The sequence below is a fragment of the Amblyomma maculatum genome, chromosome 1, assembly GCF_055883805.1.
Source record: "Amblyomma maculatum isolate TAMU_Amacu chromosome 1, ASM5588380v1, whole genome shotgun sequence".
NCBI lineage: Eukaryota > Metazoa > Arthropoda > Arachnida > Ixodida > Ixodidae > Amblyomma > Amblyomma maculatum.
Window position 1 is genome coordinate 306,002,137 of NC_139344.1, and position 26,338 is coordinate 306,028,474.

Genomic DNA, 26,338 nt, shown 5'->3' on the forward strand with positions numbered 1-26,338 from the left:
CATCTTCCTGTGGGGGATGACTAGAGTTTGCAACCTCTTTTTTCCCTCCCTTACCTTGTGTTTGAGACAGTTGTTGCGCCTTCATTCAATCTCCTTCAAGGTAATAATTCACCTTTATTTTCGCATCCTAAGACGGTTCACTAAGCTAAACCTTTATACAGTTGAAAACAGATAGTCTCGCAACATGATGTCCTGGGTTCAAATCAACCGAACTTTCTTCTCAGATAAGCTAATTTACTTTTGTTACAAGAATCTCCCTGAGAATTTTATCGCCGGGATTTCCGCTCACGGCCACCAGATCCCACTTCGCTACTCGCCTAATCACCACAATTATTTCGCACACATATCACCTGAAGCTTTAATGTGCCTGCGAGGGAACCAAGGGGCATTTTAAAGGAGCCCACGTCCCTTTGTCCGCTCAACAATGAACGCCCAGGCATGCTCGTCATTTATAACTCTCGCAGCATCAACGTAAATAAATTGGTCATATAAATTGAACAGGACGCCGGGTATCACGAGGTCCTCGCTGTCAATTAATTCAATCCGGATTAAGGAAGGAATTATTTTTGGGAGCACTCAGAAACATACATTTTGGTTCGGCATTCCGCGGGCAAATCGCTAAGGAGCTTGATATGTAGTCGCCAGAAGGGTTGTGAGAAATGTAGTTTGTGTATTCCGGCCGCGTCAAAGCATGTCGCACCAACAGGCCGCCGATAAACACTTTAATTAGTTATCCTCCCCTTCCCCTCAAAAATGAACGGACGACTAATTCCAACATGCATGGTGCGCGCACAGCATTATCTGCTAATTACTTGAGCGGCGCATTGTTTGCGGTGCTGACGAGGGCATTTTACTAACCTAATGGCACATGTTGCTTCTAATTCAGATTATTCGGGTAATTACCAGGTTGCTCTTCCCTTGATGCCAGGGGGGTATTTTATTTTCAGCGAGGCACCAGCGAGATTGAAGCAAGCTGCCTCTAAATAATGTTTCTTGAGAGCCTTAAGTAGACTTGTGCCGTGAAAGGACGCCACAAATGTTAATCTGGTGTAGGACGCTTTGGCAGGGGGAAGACCGATCGGACGGCGGGAGCACGTCAGCGCACCTTGTGGGCGAGAACGCTCGAGACGAGGGGAAGGAGGAGGCGGCCGGCCTACTTCCCCCCACCCGAGGTCAGGACAGTCGTGCGTCGACCGTCTTCGGGAGCGATGCCGGCCCACTCGCCGTTCGTCGCAAAGGTAAGTCGAACCCGCGACCTCTCGGGTGGACTCTTTAACATGGCGCAATGGGTGCTGCGTTTGCAGCCGTGGTGCTCGTTCGACTCTCCTTGTGAGCACGCTGATGACGAGCACCGTAATGCGTGCGAAATCAAGTCGGCGCATCTCGGTGGACGTCCTTGTGCATCCGGTCGGCTCCGATGCTGAGCGTTGTCTCGATGGGCTGCGACTTATTTTGTTTGTCTACTGACGTACAGTAGAGGATGGGTTTCAATGGATGGCGTGTGTGTGCGCACGAAAATATAAATTATCTCGGCTGGACACAGCCTGACCCTCGTCACTAGAGGAAGACTGAAAGGATTGAAAAAAGATGACATTTAGGAGCTGTGCAAATTCGCTTTCTCCGACTAAGGGCACTAATCTGATAGGGAACACAGCAAATCGTTAGTGCTGTTCGGTTAAAAAAATGAATTTGCCGAGAAAAATGCGAAAGACGGTGTAGTAAATGAATTCATGGTTGTCAAGTGTAGAAAAAAAAACTAATACCTGAATTATTCTACGGTGCACCGGTTGACTGATTCCTTCGGTTTGCTAAGTGAAAGTGTTCGCAAACCATTTGTTCTTGTAAAATGCGGAATATGATGTACTGATCGCCCAAATGGCAGGGTCGTGAAGCAGTCGCTGATCTTCACTGACGAGCTCTGATGAGAGTATTTTTGCTTATTTCATTATACACAATCCTGATACTGTGTTAGCAAGGTCACTGACGATATGTTGTATGCGTAGCATTACGCATTGGGTTTTCGTGGCAATGCAGCGTTATTCGAAACCGGCGCCAGATGCGAACGTCAGGCATCGAGTAGGGTCCAATACGAACCGGATATTTTGAGGGAAGTTTGCTACTGATACTAAAATTCGTACAATCAATAATCGTGCGAAACACAGAGGTACGATGCTGTAACTTGTGGAGCTGAAGCTGTCAAAAGACGCAATATTTGGCGGTGCGCAAATGGATGACCGCAACGTTATGGAAAACTTATATTTTGCTGTTGTTTGAGTAGATTAGCTGCCAATGTGTTTGGTGGCCCTGTCTTGGAGCACGACAGCACGAGAATGAACCGCACTGAATTCGTCATGATACACAGCAGCATGTTGTGCAGTGTCGGTAGTAAAACTATAGCCTGCTGTATTTGAACTCGTGCCAATTGATCGAAACCTGTTCAATTCACTTAGAATAACTTTGTTCTTTGGACGAGTGGAAAATTTAGACAAGATTGGAAGCAACGCAAGCGAAAACTGGTTTCATGTCTCCCTCAAATCGTTGAGCAATCGGGTTTTTGCGCAGTGGCTGATGCCCATGTTATATCCACTGTTACTGTGACTTGTGCGTGGCTAGCATTGACAGTTAAAGCCGAGAATAACATTTTTGAACTGTTGGTTATTTGCCAATTATGGCGTAGGCTCCAAGAGTGAACAAGTCAATATCACGTGCTCTAAAAATGATGTCTTGTCTACGAAGAGCGTCCACTGAAACGCGAAGTAATGCGCACGGAATGGTGCACCTGGATTTCCACAACGGCCTTGAACCAGATGTCGGAACGGGGCTCTATGGCTGGCACTAGTCCTCTTACAAGTCCTTATGATGTTATTAGCCATTGCAGCATACTGTTTGTACTAGGCCAGTTTCCGTTGAGTGAATAGTATTTCTCAGTCTTTCAATTCATTTGGCATTTATTTCTGTAGAGAAAGACACGCTAAATAAATTGAATTGAAATTTATTAATCACCCGAGCATTTCAGCGGACAGTTGCGCTTATGTCCCCTCGCGGTTGAGGACATGGAGCTCTCTCACCAATCTGCTCTACTGATATTGTATTTTCGCTCACAAGGATAATATGTGCGCTTACCTGTCATCACCCATCATCACCCTTCTTGGAAATTAGCGCTCATTGAATTTTTTTGCAAAAGCAGACAGGGGAAATCCTACCGAAATGTAAGTGTTAAAATAACTGATGCATTTTATTCGGCCTGTGTGCAGACGACGGAGCGGTTTGACCGCAAGGGTGAAAGACGACTTTTCCACTCGCAAATTGAGAAACCAGTTACCCGCGGATGGCATCCATGCGGCCAGCGGCGGAATCCATGCATAATAAGATGCGACAACCCTGACCGCAAACCGCTTCCGGGCGATGCGTCGTCGAGCCGGCCTCGTTTCCAGCAGACGGCGCTCGACGACGTCTCGAATGACGCCCAGTGGAGGAGGGGGCGGCCGGTTCAAGAACCGCTCGGGTCACAATGGCGCGGCCTCCTTACCCACAGTGACCTCCTGGAGGGAGCGACCTCGACACTCGCAAGGCTGGCGCGTAGTGAAATTAGCCACCTGCACGAGGTGTACTTCCTTTGCCACTCAGCTGCCGGTCGAGGTAGGCTCGCTTGTTGTGTGTGTAAAGCACGCTGGATATAATGTTATCTCAGCTGCTTGCGCCTACCCTACTCTGCACGATTATGATTTCCGCAATATTGAGATGCACATTCTTTCAAGAAGCGGGTATCTACTCGGGGTGAATAACACATGCCTGTAGGCTCTTAATATCTTTCAAAGTTGGTCTGGTGGATTGAATAACAGTTTCCACGGCATGTCAACAACTTCTGTCATCGATGACAACAATGTCTGAAACGTGCAGTCTTTGTCAAAAGTGTAGAGCCCAGGGGATATGCTTCTGGGCTACTTTGCGCGGCTTGTAATAAATTTCCAGGGACCTCTTGATGGTAACAAGACTTTATTCCTAAATGCGAAGTACCTCCATTAATGCTAAATCAGCGCCACTACACGGCTCTACGCTTTCGCGAAAGGCTGGCTCCGAGGCTGTTGAAAATGAGCTCTAGATTGAAAGAGCACACATAGCTTGAAGCGGAGGGTGCGATATTTCCAGGCAAACAGAAAAGCATTACCAAGCGCATATAAAGTCCGATGCTCGGTAATCGTCGTCCTGCTACTTATGAGAAAATGAAAGTCGCATTCGCCAGCGGGCCATTTACATCTAGACCCATCCTGTCGCTCTTTTTTGATGATGGGTGAGCTTCAGGGACTGTGCCGTTGCAAGCATTAGCTGAAGCAGCCAGGTGGCCTCGGATGGATGTTAAGAGTGTCCCCTTTGAAACGGTGGGGTGATAGCAATCACCAGAGGTGGACAACCTAATGAGATTTCGACCTCATGAGGTCAGCCTCAACCTCAAAACGACCTTAACCTCACGGAGGTAGGTGAGGTTAAGGTGAGGTCGGTCACAGCTGAAATTTGTTTGAGTGAGGTCGGAAAGTGAGACCTCAACCTCATGCGTGCTTTTGACGTCGAGTGAGGTTGCAACTTACTGACGTCGGCTTGTGAAGTCAAAATTTATATTTTCAACAGCGACAAAACAGTCCGCAAAACCCCTTTCGTAATGCTTGTCGTGCACATTCGTTTGGTTACCAACGCGCACGTACCAAACGAACAGTTTGTGTGTGTGCGAGTTGCGTTTCACACGAAAATAAGAGAGTGGAAGGGGGGGGGGGGGGACAAGGTCGGAAAATGCAGCCTCGCAAACTGCGGGGCCGCACGACGGCTCCAAAAGCCTTCGAAATAGGTGAAACAAGATCCCGCCGCCATTCCAAGCGGGTTTTTGGAAGTAAGGAAAGTGCGCAAACTCTAAGCGTTTCCAGACCTACGTGGGTGTGTCGACTTCTCGGGGAAAAAAAAAGAGAAAAATAGAAAAGAGGGAAGCTCAAGATCCAGCAACCAAAGCATTGCTCGGGGAGAACGGCAGATGGGCATATGGAAAGAAGAAGATAGGAAGCAGAAGAGACGAGTGATGAATGCCTTGATGAGAAGTCGGCACATGAAGATCCTCTATTTAGTAAATAAAATTTGCTTTTGCTATTAGTATATGGTACGAGTTAATCCGATGGAAAGCAATAAGATGGTAGATCGTAGTTGTGTCTGCAATTCACTGTTTATCATTAATATTATTATTATTAGTTTGCCTTCGTCGCTAGACATTAAACTAACCCTTACCTAAAAAGATGAATTTAATGCACCCTTATCAAAGAGTCATTGAAGAACAGACAGGTGACTGACAACTGCCTATGGAAATACAGCATCTCTCCAAGCATAGAAAGATGGGAACCATCTGAGGCGAGAACTGTGAGACAGTTCTGAAACCTCGCTGTTTTAAATGCAGTCATTTTTTTCGCTCCTTTTTTATTTACATGTTTGTATCTCTGAGGGCCTCCCCTCCGTTTTACAGCCTTTATGCAAAGTGTCGGGCGCGCCTTTTGTTCGTAAGCTCGTTCGGCGCCGCAGCCGGTGTCCGATCTCAACTGACGGACAAAGCGCGGACCCGGGAACTCCTCGGCATTTCTCAGAAAGTAAGCCAGTGCACATACGCATGCCTCTGTCTTTGTTTTGGGTGCATTTAAGGTAGTTTTTAATGCGCTTCTCTCAACTGGGTTGATGGTTACAAGGACAGTGGCAGTGTGGTTGAGAGATCGAGATGCGTGCGCTGTTCTCAAGCGTGTGAATACGCGAGTGAGCCTGCGTCTCCTCTTCTCTTAGTTCTTTTCAGTCCTCTTGCACACCCCTATTTTCCCTCTTTTCTTATTTTCGTTTTGGGTCGTCATTTACCAGGGCCCCCTCTTGCGTTCATACACCCGTTTACTCACAACCGCTGTGATGTGGCCGCTTTTCTGTGGCCAATCGTCAATTCCCCCCTCTTCCTAGAAAAAAACAAACAACTTCGTCCCCTCGCGACATTTTTTTGTGTGTTTATCTATTTTTAGTTGTGCGTCTCCCTCCGACTGGCATATTCCTGTCCGTCGGCGGCGCGGAGTTCCGTCGCGTGTTGACCATGCAGGCATCTCATCGTTGCTCAGGAGGGGAGGAGGGGTGGGGTGGGGGGGGGGGGGGGGGCACGCCAGTCAGTGTTCGAACTCTGCTCTTTCGTGTAGACGGCGCCACCCTGCTCACCACCCGCTGGCCCTCCTCTCTTCACGGATAATGAGCAAGGGAGAGTTACGCAGCCGAAAAAATAAACGAAACAAATCCCTCAACATGGGATAAGTGTTCACGCTCCATTCTTCGAGTGGGTGTGGTCCTCTCGTCGCGACTAGAAGCTGGTGCCTCAGCCCCCCGTTCTCGTCGACATCACACATTCCTGGAACGTTCGCTTGAAAGTTCCCCCCCCCCCCCCCCCCCCCCCCCCCCATGGCGTTGGTGAGCAACCAGAAATCGGTCAAAAAAGCAGTATCTAAACAACACGCTATGTTCATCGCCATTTGCCGAGGCTACCTTTCCCTCCCGCGTTCAGACTCTGAGAGGAGAAGGGGGCGCATCTTTTTGAAGCGAAGACACGCAGCCATAGCTGTGGTCGACAACTTGCTGTAATTTATGACTGAAGTTTGCGTCCTTTCCAGCTGATGTCGGCCCTTCTTCGAGGTCTGTCGAATTGTTCCGTCCAGTGTAAGAGTGCATTGTGAGGTGTGGGTATCTGGCAAAGAAATCTAAACATTCCAATGATGATGTGTGAATGGACAGACATCTAAGATCATTTCCGTTACATTAGCCACGCAATAGAAACGAAAAGCACTGTAAACTTGCAATGAATTCACTGCGACAAGAGGCTGTGGGGACAAGGCAACCAGCAATTGAGCTTCTCTCAGCATCTCAACGTAATGTGCGAATTATCTCTAATCCAACGCATTATTTCCTTAATTTATGTGAAGGATAACAGGACTGTTCTGGGCCGTAAGTTCATCATTAATGATTATAAGTAGAAGACAGGGCAATCTTTCCAATAATTTTTCACGATGTTTGCTCCATGCAGCGCAACCCTCGTCGGGATTATGAAAAGTCGCGTAAATTCAACAGTACAAGCACGCTTTACCTTTTCGTAACGAGGCGTTCCTGCATATGGCAATATTTTGTTCCGTCCACGTCTTGTGGTAAGTCACACGTGAGTTGTTAATTTCGGAAAAAAATGTTATGGTATTTCAGTTTCCATCTATCCCTATACGTAAGTGGTAGATCTGTTTTGTTTTGTAACAGAGATGTAACAACGAAGAAACTGTAAAGAAAGATGATACAGCGCCGTCACTAACGACGATGAAGACGCCGATCAGCTGGCGCGCGCACTGAGAGCTCGGACTGTCTTGTTCGGACGAGATTGTGCTTCGCTCTACGATCGTGTTGTCTCACCGGTCGCCGTCTCCAGTCCTTCGAATAACCCCCAATAAACCCCTCTTTATTTGGTGGAGGTGCGGGGTACGACTCTTACACGATCACTGTGGAGCTCTGCAGCCGTACGATACCTATGGCGACAAACGAGGTAGGCCAACAGCCGGTGGCAGCCCCTTCGCAGTCCATCTCATGCTCCGGTGCCATTCGGCAGCGAGACCCCGCAGTTTTCAGCGGTCGGGGCGACCAGGACGTTGAAGATTGGTTGGCTTCGTACTAGCGGGTAAGTCGCCATAACAACTGGGATGACCGCATGAAAATCAACAACGTCATTTTCTACCTGAGTGACGTTGCTAACCTCTGGTATCGAAATCATGAGGCCGACATGCCAACTTCGGCCAACTTCAAGGCAAAGCTCACGGACGTTTTCGGTCGTCCCACAGTTCGGAAACTACGCGCTGAAGAAGCCCTGCGCGTACGCGTTTAGCATGAAGGGGAAAGCTTCACAAGCTACATTGAAGACGTCGTTAATTTATGCAAGCGTGTCGACCCGTCTATGGATGAGGCTGCAAGGATAAAATACATAATGAAGGGCATTGATGCCGATGCATTTCACATGCCGTTAATAAAAATTGGATAAATTCGATGGAAAAGAAACAGAGTGTGGAATTATACCGAAAGTGGAAAATGCAGATCAGGAAGGAAGATTTCTTTGATAACTCCAGAGGCAGTGCCCTACTTTTTGAAGCTAGATCAGGGTGCCTTAGAACACGCAGCTTCAAAAAGAAATTTAACAATGGAGATGACGCATGTGCTGTATGTGGTAACGCCAGTGAAACAATTGACCATATTATACTCGAGTGTAATGGTATCCATCCGGAAGTTGATGCAGACGCAATCACTGTTCCTGAAGCTCTGGGGTTTAGAAATAACAGTGGCCGGGTGAATAAACCGGAGGTGGAAACTAGCAAAAAACGACTGGAAGATTGGTGGCTTAAAAGCAGAGAAGTGACATAATGTTAGTAATGTAGGAGCAAAAATTTAATAAATAGAATGATGGTTTAGTTAACCATTCTAAATCAATAATTAAGATATAGGGAGAAAAATGAGCATGATAGCTACTGCTACCACCCCGTTTCAAAGGGGACGCTCCTATATTCCATCCATCCATCCACCCATCCAACCGTTGAGAGAACGGAATCACGCGGCAAGCATTCATCTAAAAGAAAGAGAGGAAAACTTTTTTGCTCCGCTAAGGCTCTTTGTTCATCTCTCGAATTAGAGTGAATCCAAGCAATGCAGGAGGATGGTAACGGATTCTTAACTATATAATATTGACACGTAGAGGTAGAAGAAGAAAGAGCGCAATCGGACGAAGTAGACGACGGTCCAGTCCCTCACGGCTTGGATTGACTGAGATGGCTTTTGCCGCTTGTAATCACAGATATCCCGCTTCACGCCTACGGTCAGCTCCGTTCTTTTGCGTTTAACTCTCGGCATGCCAAAAGTCAGACTAAAGTTGAGGGTTGCAGGCTCCTGATTCTTTGCATTCTTTTTGCCTAGTTAACCTCGCTGCCTTTCCGTTCTTCTGATTCCCTTTTTTCTGCCTTGTACTGTTTATGTAAGGAAGCGAGGGAGTCAAGTTGACAGGCTGCTGAGGGCTATCGAACAGCCCTTTCCTGCGCTGTTTGTATGTATTCCTATGAAACAAACACTGCAAGCTGAAGTATAGTTTAAAACGATAGCTAGCCGACTACGAAGAGCTCAGACCTTGTCAAGGCCGCATCGTTGACTCAAAGCGAAGCTGACATGCGGACCGCCTGGGGCACAAAATATTGCAGTTCGGCAGTGCAACAGTGACGAATATCAGGAGCAAAAGAAGGAAGGGCGTCCCGTAAGACGGGACGCCCGGTCCTGGTTGCTTGCTCGCTGCCTTTCTTTTGTCGCTTTACTTCGTGAGTGTGTCTTAATTCTGACCAAAAAGCGTTAATGCTTCATGGAACACACTGTGTTTTAGGAAGGAAAAACTTCAGTTCCCACCCCTCCTTTCTGGCGCTTGTCTTTCTTCCTATTATTTCTTTCTTACGCTTTTACCGGCCTCTCTTCTGTTCACGTTCAGCAGAATTTATTGCGATCACATGTTGCTGTTTTCCCGACTGCGGCCTCTAGTTGCGGCACTGCCGCTGCACCCAGAAATCTCCCGGTTCCCTCCTTTTGGGGTCCTTCTTAGCTGACCCTCGGTTTGCTGTGTACGATCCCTGTCAACCATCCAACTTTTCTCCTCCTCTTCCCTTCCTTTCCGCTCTTGCCCCCCCCCCCCCCCCCCCCTTCCTTCCTAAAACGACGACACGCCCGCTTTGGTTCTTTCCAACTCCACAGGACTCGTTCAGGCATCCGACCGTATCGGCTGTCGCATAGGCTCCCGGCCTGCGCACCCTTCTTTAACTTGCGTCCAGACTCCCCTGCTTTTTTCAAACGATGTCCTTATTAACGAGACAAAAATACATCGGTCCAAGTGGGCTGTATGCATTCTTCCCCTGTCCATTGTTTAGACAGCCGGTTTCTATATTAACAAGGCATAAATACATTGAAAAAGTTTCGTCCCCAGAAAAACTGTTCACAATTCGGGCCATTCATATTAACGGGGCACGAATTTTCCATAACAGCCACTCATGAAACGACCAGTCGTGATGGCTAAATCCCCAACAAAACAAGCAAAAGAGGAAAAGACAACAACACACCAAATAATCACTAAACTCGGCCAACGCCGAGTAAACAAATGTACCTTCAGAAAATTTCGAAGAGGGAGCTGAGGATGTTATGAGGTTCGAACCGGCCACTCGTAGGTGTTTGTCTATAATTCTGTGATCCCGTGGCGTATTGCAAGAATTGACGAAATTGCTTCTTCGAACACCACGCTCACATTAATAAATTACAGGGTTTGGAACTGCTAGGAAAGAGGGTTAAACGTGAGAAACTTTGCTGTCGCGAACATCGGCTCGCCCGTCAAATTTCGCCGGATTAAAATGTCGCGGCCTACCCCCCCCCCCCCCCAAAAAAAAAAAAACAACAAACAAAAAAAAAAAAAAAAAACAACAACTAAGCAAATGCTTGTACGTCCGAACAGAATACTGGATACCATTTCGCCAACAAGTCTGAGACGAGCTTCTTTGTGTTATTCACTTGTTTTCCTTTGAAGACTGAACTAATAAATTGCAGGGTGGTGTCTCCGAAGCTGCTTCGCCGCATGCACCACACGTGCATCCAGAGAAACCGTTTCCCCGTTAGTGGCGTATAGTTACAGCACATAAACGTAAAATAAAGACAAGAACAACAGAAAGGAGGCGAGCAAGCAGCTCGGAGGGATCGCGCTCCCTGCTGTGCACGCGCTCCTCCCTTCGCCGTCCGTCTCCAGGCATCTGGTTTTGCTCATGCGGTGAATGCCGAATTGTCACCAATACACACCAAAGGCAGCAGCTTCGTTTTCAGGGATTACATCGCGCTTTGCAATACTTGCAAAAATAAAAGAGAGAAACTAAATGACCACTCCGGTAAGTGGAAAGGAGGGTTGCGCTATGGGCCTCTGGAAAGATGCCAAAGAAAGAGCCAAATGTGAGAGAAGAAGCCTGTTCTCTGTTCGGCAGTGCACGAACGTAAATGTCATATAAGAAAACATATATAAAGAAATACCATGTTGACGAAAGTAATACGAAATTTCGCACACTAAAAACTGAAGAGAACTGCGCTTCCCAGAACGTATAGAAGGCTTGAGACATCGACTTAGTACTGCATTCCTCAGTGCTAGCATGTAATTGGTTTCATTCACGTATATTTCAATTTATGTTTAAAGAAAAAACGAATGTTGAACCACACAAATTTTGATCCGATTGATTTTATTGCTGTTTAAAGAAATAACGAATGTCTGAATATATTACTCCGATATCTGACCCCACAAATTTCGATCCGATTGATTTGTCCGTCTAACAAAAGACACGCTCACTTTGCCACAGTAATTCGTCCGTCTAGACACCAAAATGTCGAGCCGGAAACCATCTCAATATTTTTTAGCTCATAAAAACATGTAGGAGAACGCTTTTCTCTTTTTTTTTTTCTGCGCCTGAATAAGAGATTTCAAGAGAAACCTGATATTATGAAGTTAAGAATCCCTTACTCTCCTTCTTCTTCCTGCATTGCTTGGTTTCACTAGAAATTGAGAGAGAAACAAAGGGCCTTAGCGGAGCAAAAACATTTTTTTTTTTCATTGGGCTTTACTGCATACAAGCCCCACATAAGTTTTTTGCCTCTTCTATCTAGGTAAATGGTTAACATGCGCAGGCCTATTTCCTGCATACCAGCTGCGTCTTATAAGCTGCGCCGTCCGTCTCATCCTCTTGCATGTTTTGCCGCTTATTGGTTATGTAAGAAACGCTAGCACCTTCATCCCATGCTGCAATGATTCGGCGTTGAAGTTATTCGGGGCCACCTGTGAATGTGTTAAAAGGAACAAGTAGCACAAGACCAAAGAGAGGTTATTCTGGAGAATATAAGAATAGAAATTTACAGGACCGGAATACAGAAAAATAGCTTAAGATTCGAAAGGAAGGACATCGATATAATGCTCAGACGGTACTGTGCCGGTTTTCCTGGTTTGTGCATGTTTTCCTTTTTTTTTTATCTGTCAGTATCACGTTCTCGAACAATTTCGCTGCCCCATTTTCTGTTAAGTTTCCGTCTAATGTAAAGCGGGATCCTTCATCGCATGTAAGGCAGCAGCCGTGACGTCAGCGCCTGGAAACGGGCATTCACACGACAAACAGTTCTGCTTCGCACCATCTGCGCAAAAGACAATTTGCTTCGCTTTTTAGTTTGCTTGTTTGTTTCCGGCATCCGACAAAAGCACCGCGGGTCAGAGTGAGTTATGTGCTTTGCGCGCTCCTTGGTGTGTGAGCCGGCGGCAAGCATCGGCACAAACACGTCAGAGAAAACGGGGGTGGCGGGTGGGGGGCACGAGGAGTTCGTGACGTAAAAACAAAAATCTTCCAAGAAGACCAGAGGGAAGCGTCCTCGGGCTGCGGACATTACGGCGGAATAGCGAAAGCTGGGCAGGGGCTGCGGCATCCGGTCGTCCGAACGGAGGGTGACCGAACACCAAGAGTCGGCGGGTACACCGCGGCAGTACGCTCGAACTGCGCGTCAAAAGGGGAGCTCTTCGAAGTAAGCCGCGGCAACAGCAAAACGCCTGGACGTCGCAATTTTGACCTCACACAATGACGACCTCACTCAGCCTCAAACTCACGCGTGAGGTTGAGATCCCATTTCGTGACCTCACTCAAACAATTTCGAGCTATCGCCGACCTCACCTCAACCTCACCTCACACCGTGAGGTTGAGGTCATTTTGACGTTGAGGTCGACCTCATGAGATTGCCCACCTCTGCTGACCGCTACAACATTGGACGCCGCTACGTTACCTGGAACCAGGGCGACTATGTGTGGATCTGGACGCCCGTTCGTCGCCACGGGCTGTGCGAAAAGTTACTGCGCCGCTACTTCAGCCCTTACCTTGTTGTCCGCCGCCTCAGCGACGTAACGTATGAAGTTGCACCCGCCTCAACAGCTCATTCATCGCACAACAGCAAGCGCAGTGACGTTGTGCGTGTGGTGCGAATGAAGCCATACTACGAGTGAGCCCCCGACTGACTTTCAGGCTGCATGTAGTCTATTCCGTGATGCCAAACCCGTGCTGCCACTCTTCAAAGCTTATTCTTCCCGCTCTTCTGTCTGACGGTAACACCGCATAGGGGCGATGCTCCAAAGGAGGGGGCAGTGTTATGTGCATTAGAGGTAGAAGAAGAAGGAGCGCAATCGAAGTAGACGACATTGAAGTGGGGGCCCCGCTCCTGGTGCCCTCGTTCGCTGGTTCAGCTTTCTCGGTACCCTCGCTCAACGGCCACAGTAGTCTTTCTGTGTAACACAGCTGTTACAATATCAGGTCCCTCTTGAAATCTCTTATAAAGGTGCAGAGAAAGAAAAGAAAAGCGTTCTCGTACATGTCTTTAGGAGCAAAAAAGTATTGAGGTGATTTATGGCTCGAAATTGTGGTGCCTAGACTTAATGTGGCGAATTGAGGGTGTCCATTTGTGCTACCATCTGTTCGAGACGGACAAATCAATCGGACGCGAATTTTTATTGTCAGATGTCGGGGTAATATATTCAGACATTCGTTTTTTTTTAATCAACTGAGATATATACGGGAATAAAACCAATTACATGCTATAGCACTGAGGAATGCAGTACTAAGTCGATGTCTCAAGCCTTCTATACGCTCTGTGAAGCGCAGGTTCCTCTTCTGTCTTTAGTGTGCAACATTTGTTAGTACTTTCGTCAACATGGTATTTCTTCTTATATATATTTCTTGTATGTCATCAGTTATGTTCGCGCGCTGCCCCAATAAAAGACACGCTCTTTCTTTAGCATCACTCCAGAGGCCCATAGCCCAATCCTCCTTTCGACTTACCAGCACGGTCATTTAGTTTTTCTGTTATTTTTTAATTGTTGCAAGTATTGCAAAGCGCGATGTAGTCTCTGAACGTTGAGCTGACACACATACGCCACTGCCTTTGGGTGTGTATTGGCGACAGTTAGGCATTCACCGCATGAGCAAAACCAGATGCCTGGAGACGGACGGCGAAGGGAGGAGCGCGTGCACAGCATGGAGAGCGGACCCTCCGGGCGGCGCGCTCGCCTCCTTTCTGTCATTCTTGCCTTTATTTTACAGTTATGCGCTGTAACTATACGACCCTGACGGGGAACAGCTTCTCCAGATGCATTTGCGGTGCTCTGCTTCGGAGACACCACCGCGAAATGTATTCGTTCAGTCTTTAAAGGAAAACAAGCGAATACCACAAAGAAGCTTGTCTCAGAATTGTTGGCGAAATGGCATCCAGGATTCTGTTCGGACGTACAAATATTAATATTGTCTTTTTGTTTTGGATACAGGTGGGAGTTGGACACAATTTTGCTCAGACGAAGTTTCACGAGCGAGACGATGTTCGCGACAGAAGCAATTTAGCTAATTCTTTCAATAGGCCACGGGATCGCAGAGTTGTCGACAAACACCTAACTATAGACACTGAAGTCATCTTCACCGCCGCTTGAAGGGAAGCTGCGTATAAGGGGGAAGGGACTGGCCGGTTGGGACCTCATAACATCAACAGCATTCTTCTTCAAACTTTTCTAAAGGTATTTCTATTTTTTCCATATTTAATACATTCGGTTGGATGATAATGTACAGTTAAATAAATGAAAACTTGACAACCATGAAATTTTTTTTCAAGTTAAAAAGCGCATATCGTCAGTGTCGTCATCATCACTAGGGTCAACTGCATTTGTCTTTTCAGTATTATAGTAAGAGCTGGTGTGTTTTATTCCTAAAATGAATCTTATTAACGTGGGTCGGATGGGATTAACTCTTGGTATTCCATTATAGGCCTATGCGTTCGACCCAAAAGAAGGGTAGGCAAAAAGCGGGAGATGATTGCCACTTTAGTGCAGAGTTGGACATGAAGTCTCCTGAGTTCTGCTTTTATCCGGGATATTAATTGTTGTTTAAAATAAATAGCAAAATAAAACCATTATATTACGAAATTCTAGCTCGCCTATATATCCCAGGATTATAGAGTAAGGTATATTTGCTTTGTTACGGTTTAATTTAATGATGTATTTTTTTTTTTAGATCGAGCGCCCGACCTCAGCCTCACATTTTGAGTTTGAGGTGAAGTTGAGTGAGGTCGCCAACGGTCACCTGAAATGTGAGGTGAGGCTGCCTGGAAGACCTCAACTTCAATTGCTGAGGTTGAGTGAGGTTGCCAAATATTTTTAGAGTTTGAGGTGAGGTCGAGGTTTTTGAGGTGAAATGCCCACCTCTGCATCTATGCAAAACACAGACGAATCGGTTGTTTAACACGAACGCAGGTGAAATGAGATTTTTCTCGGCATTCTTTTCTCAGTGGCTATGTGGCGGTTCCAAGGTATCGCATGTTGTGGAAAAATTCACGCGATTCTCATAGTGAATTCTTCGCGAACTCAATGAGGCGTGACCGATTTGAAGCCATTTTCACAAACCTACATGTGGCTGACAACAACAACCTAGTACAAGACGAATTCACAAAACTGTGATTTAGGCTCTGAACGGTTTCTGTTTTATGCTCCATTACTAGACAACTTCAGCATTGATGAAAGCATGTGTGGGTACTTCGGAAAGCATTTATGCAAGCTGTATATTGTGGGGCGTTTGCACCCTTGGGCTATTTGCTTTCTGCTGAGCCGTACCAAGGAAGGTATGACGTCAATGTGGGTGATAAAAACGAGCTTTGTCTAGGAGGATTCGTGGCTACAGATACTGTTTTCATGTGTTCTTTGACAACTTCTTTTCAAGTCTAAAACTTGTTAGAATGCTTTCATTAGTGGATATCAAGTGCACAGGCACTGTGCGGGATAACCGAATATAAAACTGCCCCATCCTCGCACAGAAAGAAATAAGAAATGAAAAGTAAGATGATTACAGAGTTGACGCCGAATCTGAAAGTATAGTATGTCGCTGGAAGGAAAACAGCACAGTGACCGTCGTCTCAAATGCTCACGAGGTCGAACCATTGCAAACGGTAAAAATATATTTAAGAGAGAACTGGTCCAAAGTCATTTTCGAGGTACAATGGCAGCATGGGAGGAATCGATAGACTAGACCAAAATATTCTTAAGTACCGCGCAGCCATTAGAGCAAAGAAGTGGCATTCTTCACTCCTGACATATCTCGTTGATGCAAGTAAAAAAAATGCATTCTAGTTATAGAGGATGAGAGGACAAAACAGAGCTCCTCACATTTCGAAGGACGATAGCGATGTCATACATGAAGACTTATGACTCCAAGCCATTGCGTGGAAAAAGCCCAAAGCCAATTTGACCGCATTGACCACACAGTGATCCCTCAAGTCAAGCTAGCAGGGTGTGCTCATTGCCATGGGATGACCACCACACGGTGTCAAAAATGCGACATCAGAGTCCATGCCAAATGCTTCAAATTGTATCATTGAAATAGGTGCTATATGTGTCCTATATGTAGGAGGACTAAAAAGCACAATTCGAATTTTTTTTGCAAATCAGTTTGATTCAGCTTTCTGAGGTCCAAGAAGCAATTATTACGGGAAAATAAATATCTTTTCTTAATTTGCCAAAGTTCAGGTATATATGGGTTATATTATGTGTTATTTTTATTTATAGATGCTTAAACTGAGTTACAATTATCGAACACTTGTCATCAATAATATATGAGAACGAGAGGATACACTTTTTATTGCCCCTTTCGCTTAATGCCTGTAAAGAGTTGGTAATTCTAGGCTGGCAGTTTATGTTTTAACTGTAGAATAAATTTAACAGTCATATGCGAAGAGCTTTAGTTGAACATTCAGTTCCATGACGGCAGAGATATCATTAATATACACCAAAAATAACAACGGGCAAAGGAGAGAACTCTGCAAAACTCATGAAAGGGAGCCGAAAACATGACCATCCACCGGTGTTAAGTATGGTTTAACCCATCTTACTATATTACTATTATTTCCAAACGTTTCCACTTTAAAAATCAATATATTGTTGTTTGAGAAAATTATAGCGTCAATCTGCTGCTTCGCATCAATCGTCATTGCCAAATTGAAGCAATTTCTAGGTGGGGAAAGATGTGCTTCGCTATAATATATTCAATACGGTCACAAGGAAACGATGTAAGAGATATATGACAATAATTATTTACAAGTGTTCGGTTGCTACCGGTAAACGAAGAAATTACCGCTGCGTTACGCCAATCTTGTGGTACAGAATGGATGTGCAAGGATTTTTGAAAAATAAGTTTATGCTATCGCGACGCGCACTCAGCATATCTTGAGAGAAAGTGGGTTGGAGCACGAAAATCATGTGCTGATAAAAAAGGAGCTTATAGTAGATCACTTTAATCACTTTTTTTTCAGTGCGTATTCACCGCAACCAAAGATGACATAGACCTTAGTTTAGAATGCAGAATTACGCAGCAGGGCGCATTTCAGCAGCTCCTTAATTTGGATGCTAAAAAAGCCAATAGACCAGATAACCTTCCTATCACTAAAGTATCGCCAAAACTCTTTCGGTGACTTTTTGAGGAAACGGCTAAGACAACGCCAATGCCGATGCACTTAGTCGTCTGCCAGCTCCGGGAGACGAAGATGAGCCACAACCACCTGGAGACGTGCTGCTGTTAGAAGCTGTTGAAGACGCGCCACTGCAGGCGACGGACATCGCAAAGCTGATAAGTGATGGCGCAAGAAATGCAGTGTCGTGACGATGCGATAAAGATACACTACATTTCATTGAACTTTAAGCTTCTTTCAAGTTTGCGTCAACTCATCCCGAAGTCGCAAGACTGGAAAGCGTTTTTGTTTGCTTTTACGTAGCCTTTTTATTTTTCGATTGATAATAATTATGTCTCTGGCGATTCAAGGGCTTCGACTTCTGGACACGAGTAGGAGTATACCTGTCAATCCAATGTTGCATAATTATCTTAAATTGATGCTACAACTCATGGACTGTTTTGGAAATAATCTGTTTCAAGACCATCATAGGCAGATTTCAGTAGTCAAGAATAGGGTTGTCGTCCGCACGTCCACAATTCCTAACGCACTCAGGGTAGCAACCAGCGGGTATGGCAACTACAAATATCTTCTGGCTGGAGATACCATCTTCAATGTTAACAGTGTGTTCTATATTATTTGACAGGAACACCAGGTCCAACAATGACCTCGATTTGGTCGTTATGCTTGTATTCTCCTATAAAGAATCATAGCTGAGCGCCTCCATTTTCCCCCATGTTCTCTCGCTTGGGGAGGCTGCTTGATCGTGTTTCTTTCTAAGCAGGAATGTGCGGTTTCAGTCTGGAGCTCTTATCGTGGCAAGCCCTCCTCAAAAGGCGCTCCATCTTAGTTTTGGCTTGTTCTTCATCTGTTTAGATAACGCAGCATTCGTCGTTCTCGCCCCTCTTATTCACTCCATGCGTGCTTTACACGTGTTCCTAGCACGACCTAATGTTTGAGGAATCACATGAAACTACGCTGAGGCGCTTTCAAGTCGTTCTCGTTTGTGTGAGTTTATTTACCTGGAAGAGTGGCACTGTAAAGCGAAATCCCCAGTCAAAGCCCTCCACAGTTGCGCACCACGGCCAGGCCACCAGGGCGACTCTAAGGCCCGATCATCAAGTTCCTGATTCTTACGCAATACTACAGCGGGCGTTGTAAACGAGGCCGCAGTCGCGACGCGAGTGAGATGGAACACACGAATTTGTGATATGAACGCGAAAGGCCTGTGTTAAGAAGGCAATCACTGTGCCACTCGCATTGCGCTATGTTGGATGCGGACCATTAGGTCCGCTGCTGAAAGCACAGTTGGCTATTCTGGATTCACCCTGCAGGTAGGCGATACACTGATATAACTCCTTGTTATAAGTTGTTTTACGGACAAATCGAAATTCTCGAAAAACAGCCTGCTTGTGTGCTGTCAGACCTCAGTGGAGATGTGGGCATTCGTGCATTACTGAGAATACAAGCACACAGCGCGAAGGAAGTTGCCCAAAGGCAAAACGAACAAGTGACAGGCGCTGACTGACAGCTAACCTATACCGAGCAAAACGTGCACAATATGTACGAAATCAGTGACATAAAAAATCATGCATTCAACGTAACATGGTGTAGAGGGCCATGAGAGTGAAAAAACAAACAAAACAGGGTCATAAGGATAAAAGACTATGGCAAAGAGTTCCGTTGATCTGGATAACAAAAGGGAACATGGATGATGGATGAATAAAGCATGCGTGGTCGGTAGCTAAAATTTAACAATGTGCTACTAAAAAGGCAAGCTCACTCTTATAGAGCGGTTTCGAGGCGTCTCTCACATTCTGAGCCCTTTCTTTTTTTATAAAGAAGGTTTGGTTCGTTATTGTGGCTTAACATCCCAAAGCGACTTGGGCTATATGAGAGACGCCGTAGCGGAGGACTCGGAAAATTTCGACCACCTGGGCTTCTTCAACGTGCACTGGCATCGCGACAGCACACGGGCGCCTAGCTTTTCGCCGCCACCGAAAAGCGGCCGCCGAGGCCGGGATTCGATCCCGCGTTCTTAGGCGCAGTACCCTAGCCACTGCGCCACCTTAGCGGGGCTTTTATAGAGAGAGCTTCTGTCAAATAACGGGCTCAGCTGTCTCGACTTATATAAAAAATCACGGTTTCACCTAAAGAAAACATGCATTTATATTTGCTGGAACGTACCGCTAGATTGGATCCAGTACCTTTTCCGAGCAGGTGCAACTGTTGATTTAAGCATCTTACCGTTTGTCCCTCGTAGATCAGCCCTTTTCTGAATGCCTTACACTACAGGTTTGCTCTTTAGGACGTTCGTTGTTGATTCTGGGACAAAACTTAGCCAGCTTACCACTACATACATCTAGTATTTAATGCCGACCACGGTGGGACAACTGCCCTCACCCTCCTTTTTTTTTTAACATTGTATAATTTCTTGTAGCAGCAAAAGCTACATTGGCCACGAACGAGTAGTTTCGCCAGAACAAGAGTTGGCCACCCTGGTGCAGTAATTGGCCGCAATCTCTCATGATAAGCTCCACAAAACCCCGGCCCCCAGTCACCAGCGGCTGCGGAACAACTGACCACGGCGGCGGTCAGACCTGTGACGCAGCAGGGGGTGCTAAGAAAGCCTGGCTCCGCTGGACAGGCCGCCATTGGAAACTGACCCTGGCAACGTTTAATGCTAGAACCCTAGCTAGTGAAGCTAGTTTAGCAGTGCTCTTACAGGAACTAGAAGGTATGAAATGGGATGTCATAGGGCTTAGTGAGGTTAGGAGGCCGAATCAGGCATATACTGTACTGAAGGATGGGCATGTACTGTGTTATCGAGGTTTACCGGAGAGGCGAGAACTAGGAGTAGGTTTCCTTGTCAATAAGTATATAGCGCGTAATATCGATGAATTCTATAGTATTAATGAGAGGGTGGCAGGCATCGTAATTAGGCTTAATAAGCGGTATAAACTGAAGGTTGTACAGGCCTGTGCACCTACATGTAATGATGACCAGGCAGTTGAAAGCTTCTACGAAGATGTAGAATCGGCAATGCGAAAAGTAAAGACGCAGTATTCTGTACTAATGGGCGATTTCAATGCCAAGGTATGGAAAACGCAGGCAGGAGACAAGGCAGTAGGTGACTTTGGCATTGGTTCTAGGAATAGCAGGGGGGAGCTACTAGTTGAGTTTGCAGAGCGCAATAACTTACGAATCATGAATACCTTCTTCAGCAAACGGAAGAACCGGAAATAGACATGGAAAAGTCCGAACGGGGAGACTAAAAATGCGGGCGTCGTACACGATGGCTGCGTCGATGCGGTTCCTGCTTGCTGTTGATGTGGAGAGCTTTCGGCGTCTTGCGCCGCTGACGAATTCGCCGGTGACGTTGAGGCTGGCTGTGGGGTATCTGCTCGAGGAACCGCGCACTCCACTCCTTTGTCGTGGGCTACAGGCGTTGGTATACCAGCTTACACAGCGCTGTCCTCCGCTGGGCTGTGATCCTGCGCACATGGAGGAGTTGTGTGTCGAACACGCACCTGGTCGACGTGACGCCTGACCGGTGCAGCCGGTGTCTCTATGGTGACCATCCGTGACCCTCTTGTAGACGTGACTGTTCCAGGCCGCCATTTTTCTCCTACGCCAAAGTTGCGCGCATACATTGCAGCTCCAGGAAGAGGTGGTGGCCATTCATGTGGTTCAGAGACTGAACCTGTAGAGATGGGTGGAAAGCATGTATCTAGGCGACAGCGTAGACGATAACCAAGAAGCGCCTCTGACGGAGACTTGCCTGAGCTGTTAGGTGTCCTTCTGTAATTGAAGAGCAGTCTGGATATGTGGATATCTAATCTTCCAGCCCCCATCTTTTTGAGGCCATCCTTAATCGTTCTGACTGCTCTTTCCGCCAACCCATTTGACGATGGGTGAAACACAGCCGTTCGCAGATGAGTTATTCTTTTTCATGAAAGTATCAAATTCAAGACTGGTGAACTGAGTCCCGTTATCAGATACCACAGTCCTTGGGATTCCAAACCTGCTGAATATCTCGCGCAAGGAATTCACTGTCGCAGTAGCCTTAGCTTGCTTCATGGGAACTGCCTCAACCCACTTACTGTATGCATCAACTACAACGAGGATCTTCCTTCCCGCTAATGGCCCTGCGAAATCTACATGTATCCTGGACCATGGTTCTCGAGCAGTAGGTCAGCTTTCTCGTGGTGCTGCGGCTGGCATGGGCAAGTTTTGGACACAGTTTTGACATGTTGCTGATAGTCGTTCTATGTCGTGGTCCAATCCTGGCCACCAAAATGATCTGGCAACTGCCTTCATCGCTGTAGACCCCTGATGGGTTTCGTTCAGCAGGTGTAGAATACGATCTCGCGCTTCCTTTGGAACTATTACGCGGTGCCCCCAGTACACCAGCCCATGGGCCAAAGACAGCCCTTGTCGTTTGTCAAAAAGTGGGATAACGCTCTCATCAGCAATACATTTTGCCGTCGACGGCCAGCCATCTTTTGTCAACTGCGCAAACCTTTTTAGTGGCGGGTCATTCGCAGTTAATTGCTTCAGTTCATCAATGGACACCGTTCCGTTATCGAGTCCTGCTAGAGCAAGAATGTAATCAGGGGGATCTTCTGATTGCAACTCTGTCGTACGTTGTGGCAGTCGACTCAGGGCGTCGGCATGCATAAGTTGCTTACCGAGTACTGGAGCTTGTAACGAAAACTACCCAGGAACAGAGACCAACGTTGTATGCGCGCGGCTGCCAGAGATGGGGTCGGTCGATCAGCTCTAAGCAATCCCAGGAGAGGCTGGTGATCAGTAACAAGTGTGAACTCTCGACCTACGAGAAAATCCCGGAACTTCATTACGCCAACTACAAGAGCAAGGGCTTCGCGTTCGAGTTGCGAGTAATTTCGTTCAGCCTTTGTTAAGGTTCGCGAACGGAAGCCTATGGGCTTGTTCACCTTGCCATACGTGTGGAACAGCACGGCTCCAATCCCGTGTTGCGAAGCGTCACACTCTAACTTGAGGGCTGCAGCCGGATTGAAATAGGCAAGTACCCCTGCCCGACGAATGCCTTGTTTAGCTTGCATAAATTCCGCCTCCTGTTCAGGTTCCCACACCCATCGTGCGTTCTTTTCTAGCAGCTTGTACAACAGTGCAAGGACAGATGATAAATTTGGCATGAACTTGGCGTAAAAAGTGATTATGCCCAAAACTGCGCGCAGCTTCTGCACATTTTGCGGACTAGGAGCTTGCATGATTGCTTCAATATGCTGTTCTGTCGGACGTAAGCCCTCACGGTCAATTCGGTGACCCACGTAGGAAACCGATGCCTGGTGAAATTTACATTTGTCCCGTCTGAGTTGGACCCCGTGCTCTTGGAAACGCTGGAGCACAAGTCTTAATGTACCAGTCTTGCCGTGTTTTTCCGATACCAGAATATCATCGAGGTATGCCTGAACACCTGGTATGCCTTGCAATATCGTGTCGATTTTCCGTTGAAAAATGGCAGGCGCGGAAGCTATACCGAAAGGAAAGCGGTTGTAGCAGAGCAACCCACGGTGCGTATTGATAACGCACAGTTTCTTGGACTCGTAATCGAGAGGGATCTGATTATAGGCGTCACAAAGGTCAAGAGTGCTGAATTGTTCGCCACCATTCAAAGACGCAAAAATGTCATAAATAACAGGTAGCGGGTACTGTTCGAGCTCGCATGCAGGGTTCAGAGTTGGTTTTAAATCTGCACAGATTCGAACACTGCCATCCTTTTTGAGTACCGGCACAATCGGTGTAGCCCACTCTGCGTACGTTCTAGGGACAATACTCCGATAGTTCCAAGCCTTTCGATCTCTTTGGATACCTTGTCGCGCCATGGAAATGGAAGAGAACGGGCCTTGTAGAATTTTGGTGTGGCTCCTTCTTTCAGTTGCAGATGCACTGGTGGTCCGTCTATCAAGCCCAATTCTGTGCTGAAAACATCTTGGAAGTTCGAGAGCACATCGCCCAGCGTTGATGTGCAGTTCTTCCCTAAGCTCTCCGCCAGCTTCGCCCCGACATTGAGGACTGACGACCCTGCGTTGCTAAACTTTGATATTAAGTCGCGTCCGCAGAGACTTGGTCCTGAGCAGTCAACAACAATTAATAAGCCCTCGACGCTAGTCCCGTTGTACGAAACAAGCATATCGAACGGCCCCAGCACTGGTAAGGTTCCTAGGTAACAGGAAAGTTTGATGTGGCACGGCGACAATGGTGGCCACTGTTTCTTATGCTGCTCAAAAACGTGCCTAGGCACAACAAACACAGCGGAACCAGTATCGACGATCATCTGTATATCGCTGTCACGCCACGTGAACGTTCGGCGAATCGCAGGTTTTAATTGAGCTTTCCTAGACGCAGCTAAAGTCCAGATGTGCATGCTGTCGGCCGCGTCATCCAAACCCTCCTCTGTTACATTTAAAGCTTGGCTTGACCTGCTCCGAGCATAGTTTTTTCGGCGTTCCTTGCTGACGTCGCTAAGACATTTTTTTGCAAGGAGCCCGCACCTGCCGTAGCGGTAGCATCGAGCGGTCGGCCAGCCACACGCGTTTCCGTTGTGTTTAGTGCTTCCGCACCGTCCACACTCTAATACCGGCTCGTCGAAGCTCTGACGACGCGCGCTTATCTTGATGTCCAATGAAATCGCATTGGCACCCTGTTCAGAGCTGAACGCTATCGCGTCGGTTTCCTGCAGGGTGAGGTCTGTTTGTGCCAAAAGCTGCTTTTGCAGGACACTTGACCGGACGCCGCATACTATCTTGTCGCGAAGCGTTCTATCGAGCATGCTCCCGAAGTTGTAGCTATCCGCTATTTGGCGAATTTCGACAATGAAGGTATGAATAGACTCACCTTCCAGCTGGCGCCGGTTGAAAAAGCTGAAACTCTCCGTTATTTCGTGGCGTTTTGGGTGAAAGTACGAACTTAGGACTTCGAATTACTTCTTCGTACTTCATCGCATTTGGCTTCTTCGGTGCAACTTTTCCTGAACGTACTTGGACTGTGCGTGTGCTTAGCGCAGAGATGAGCAACGCCCTTTTCTTCATTGGATCTTCGATTCCACTTGCTTCGAAGTAGGGTTCAACCTTCGTCAGATATGCCCTCCAGTTGTCACCGCGGTCGTCATACTCGGGAAGCTGGTGATGTGCCATGGTTGAACTGGTTGCATCCAGCGTCTCAGTCCTGACCGTTGTTTCAAGTTCGTTCTCGTCGTGGGTTCGTATTGGGCTCGTCGCCACTGTTACATCACAAGTACGCGCATTGCGCGTTCCGTGCGTCCATGAACCACAGACGGATGCTCGAAGTGGAAAGGCGTTTATTCAGGCCGAACAACCGTCTTATATAGCCTGACCGGGAGGGGGGGGAAAAGGAACGAGGGGAAGGGGGGAAGGCATTCTGGCTGGCGTTCGCCAAAGGCGGAACTATAATGCAGAACGTTTGACAACAGAATCTTTTGTAGTAAAAAGGTTTTGGCGGGTAGTCGTCGAGGAACCGATCTTCTAATAAGCCCGTGAATATGTTGGCGTAGTTGGAACCAATACGTGCACCCATCGATGTTCCGTTAATCTGGACGTAATGTCTGCCATCAAATTCAAAGTTGTTAAGTTCAAGTATTAATTTAAGAAGGATAACCAATGTAGAAGCGTCAATGTTACTGCATAAGTTTCTATCTTCAAAAGCCTTTACAACTGACCTGATACCATCGGAGTGGGGAATATCGTTATAAATAAGTGATGCAACATCCACAGTTTCGAGCAAAACGCCTTGAGGGATGGTGATGTCGGCTATATCAGCTAGGAAATCTGTCTTGTCCTTTATGTGGGACAGGAATGTGGCTGGCATCTTTTTGATTAGAGTGTCAACATAGCGTGACAAGTTTTGAGTTACGGTACCTATACTGGAAATGATGGGTCGTCCATTGTTATTAGGTTTATGAATTTTGGGCAATAAATAAAATCTGCCTGGTACAGGGCTGAGGGGAAGCATTGACTTTGCAGTGTTTTTGTCAATTTTTTCACTCAAGCTAAGACTGGATAAGGTTTCTTCCAAAACTGTTTTAAACTCCGCAGTCGGATCGCCTTCTAGCAGGCGGTAAAAGGAACCATCTGTCAGTTGTCTTTCGGCTTCCGCGATGTAGTCATTTCGGTTCATGACTACGATGGCACCACCCTTGTCAGCGGGCTTTATGACAATATCAGTTTGTGACGCGATTCGTTTTGTTGATGCGGTTTCTTTTCCAGAAACGTTACGACAAAATTTCTTTTGGGTATTGTGAGCTTTCAGCACATCATTTTGGACTGCCCTAATATAAATGTCGAGGCAGTTTTCTCTTTGAGTCGGGGGACTCCAGTCATTTTGAGAGGACAATTTACCATCTTGTACGGGATCTTGTGGCCGGCCATGGAAGTATTCCTTAAGTCTCATATTGCGGGCAAAATTTTCCAAGTCTTTTAACAATTGAAACTCATTGAACCCACCTGACGCAGGGCAAAAATGTAGGCCGTGTGCCAGGGCACTCTCGTCGTCAATAGTTAGGGTGAACTTTGAAAGATTTACAACTGAGGTTTGAATCTAAGATGGCAGTGGCAACGGAGGCTGGGGCTGCGCGGGCAGGGAGATTTTGTCACGCAAAAGGTTTTTGGATTTCACGGAGTTAATCTCTTCCCATTTTTTCTTTTTGTACGCGTCAAGAGCAGCAAGTTCTTCGCAAGAGAGGTTAAGATGATTA

The 26,338-nt window shown here is 46.7% G+C and overlaps 1 protein-coding gene and 1 pseudogene across 2 annotated transcripts in view; one reads left to right on the forward strand and one right to left on the reverse strand.

The window, feature by feature from the left end:
• Positions 1–1,063: 1,063 nt before the first annotated feature.
• LOC146206995 (atrial natriuretic peptide-converting enzyme) overlaps positions 1,064–26,338 on the forward strand; it is a 253,409-nt gene continuing 228,134 nt past the window's right edge. The window contains exon 1 of one of the 2 annotated variants that reach the window (XM_084591738.1): positions 1,064–1,238. In XM_084591738.1, the coding sequence (XP_084447864.1) occupies positions 1,209–1,238 (30 nt within the window). In that variant the 5' untranslated portion in view covers positions 1,064–1,208. The remainder of the gene's footprint in view (positions 1,239–26,338) is intronic. The other variant, XM_084591728.1, reaches the window with a different exon arrangement.
• On the reverse strand, positions 20,902–24,761 carry LOC146206996 (uncharacterized; annotated as a pseudogene).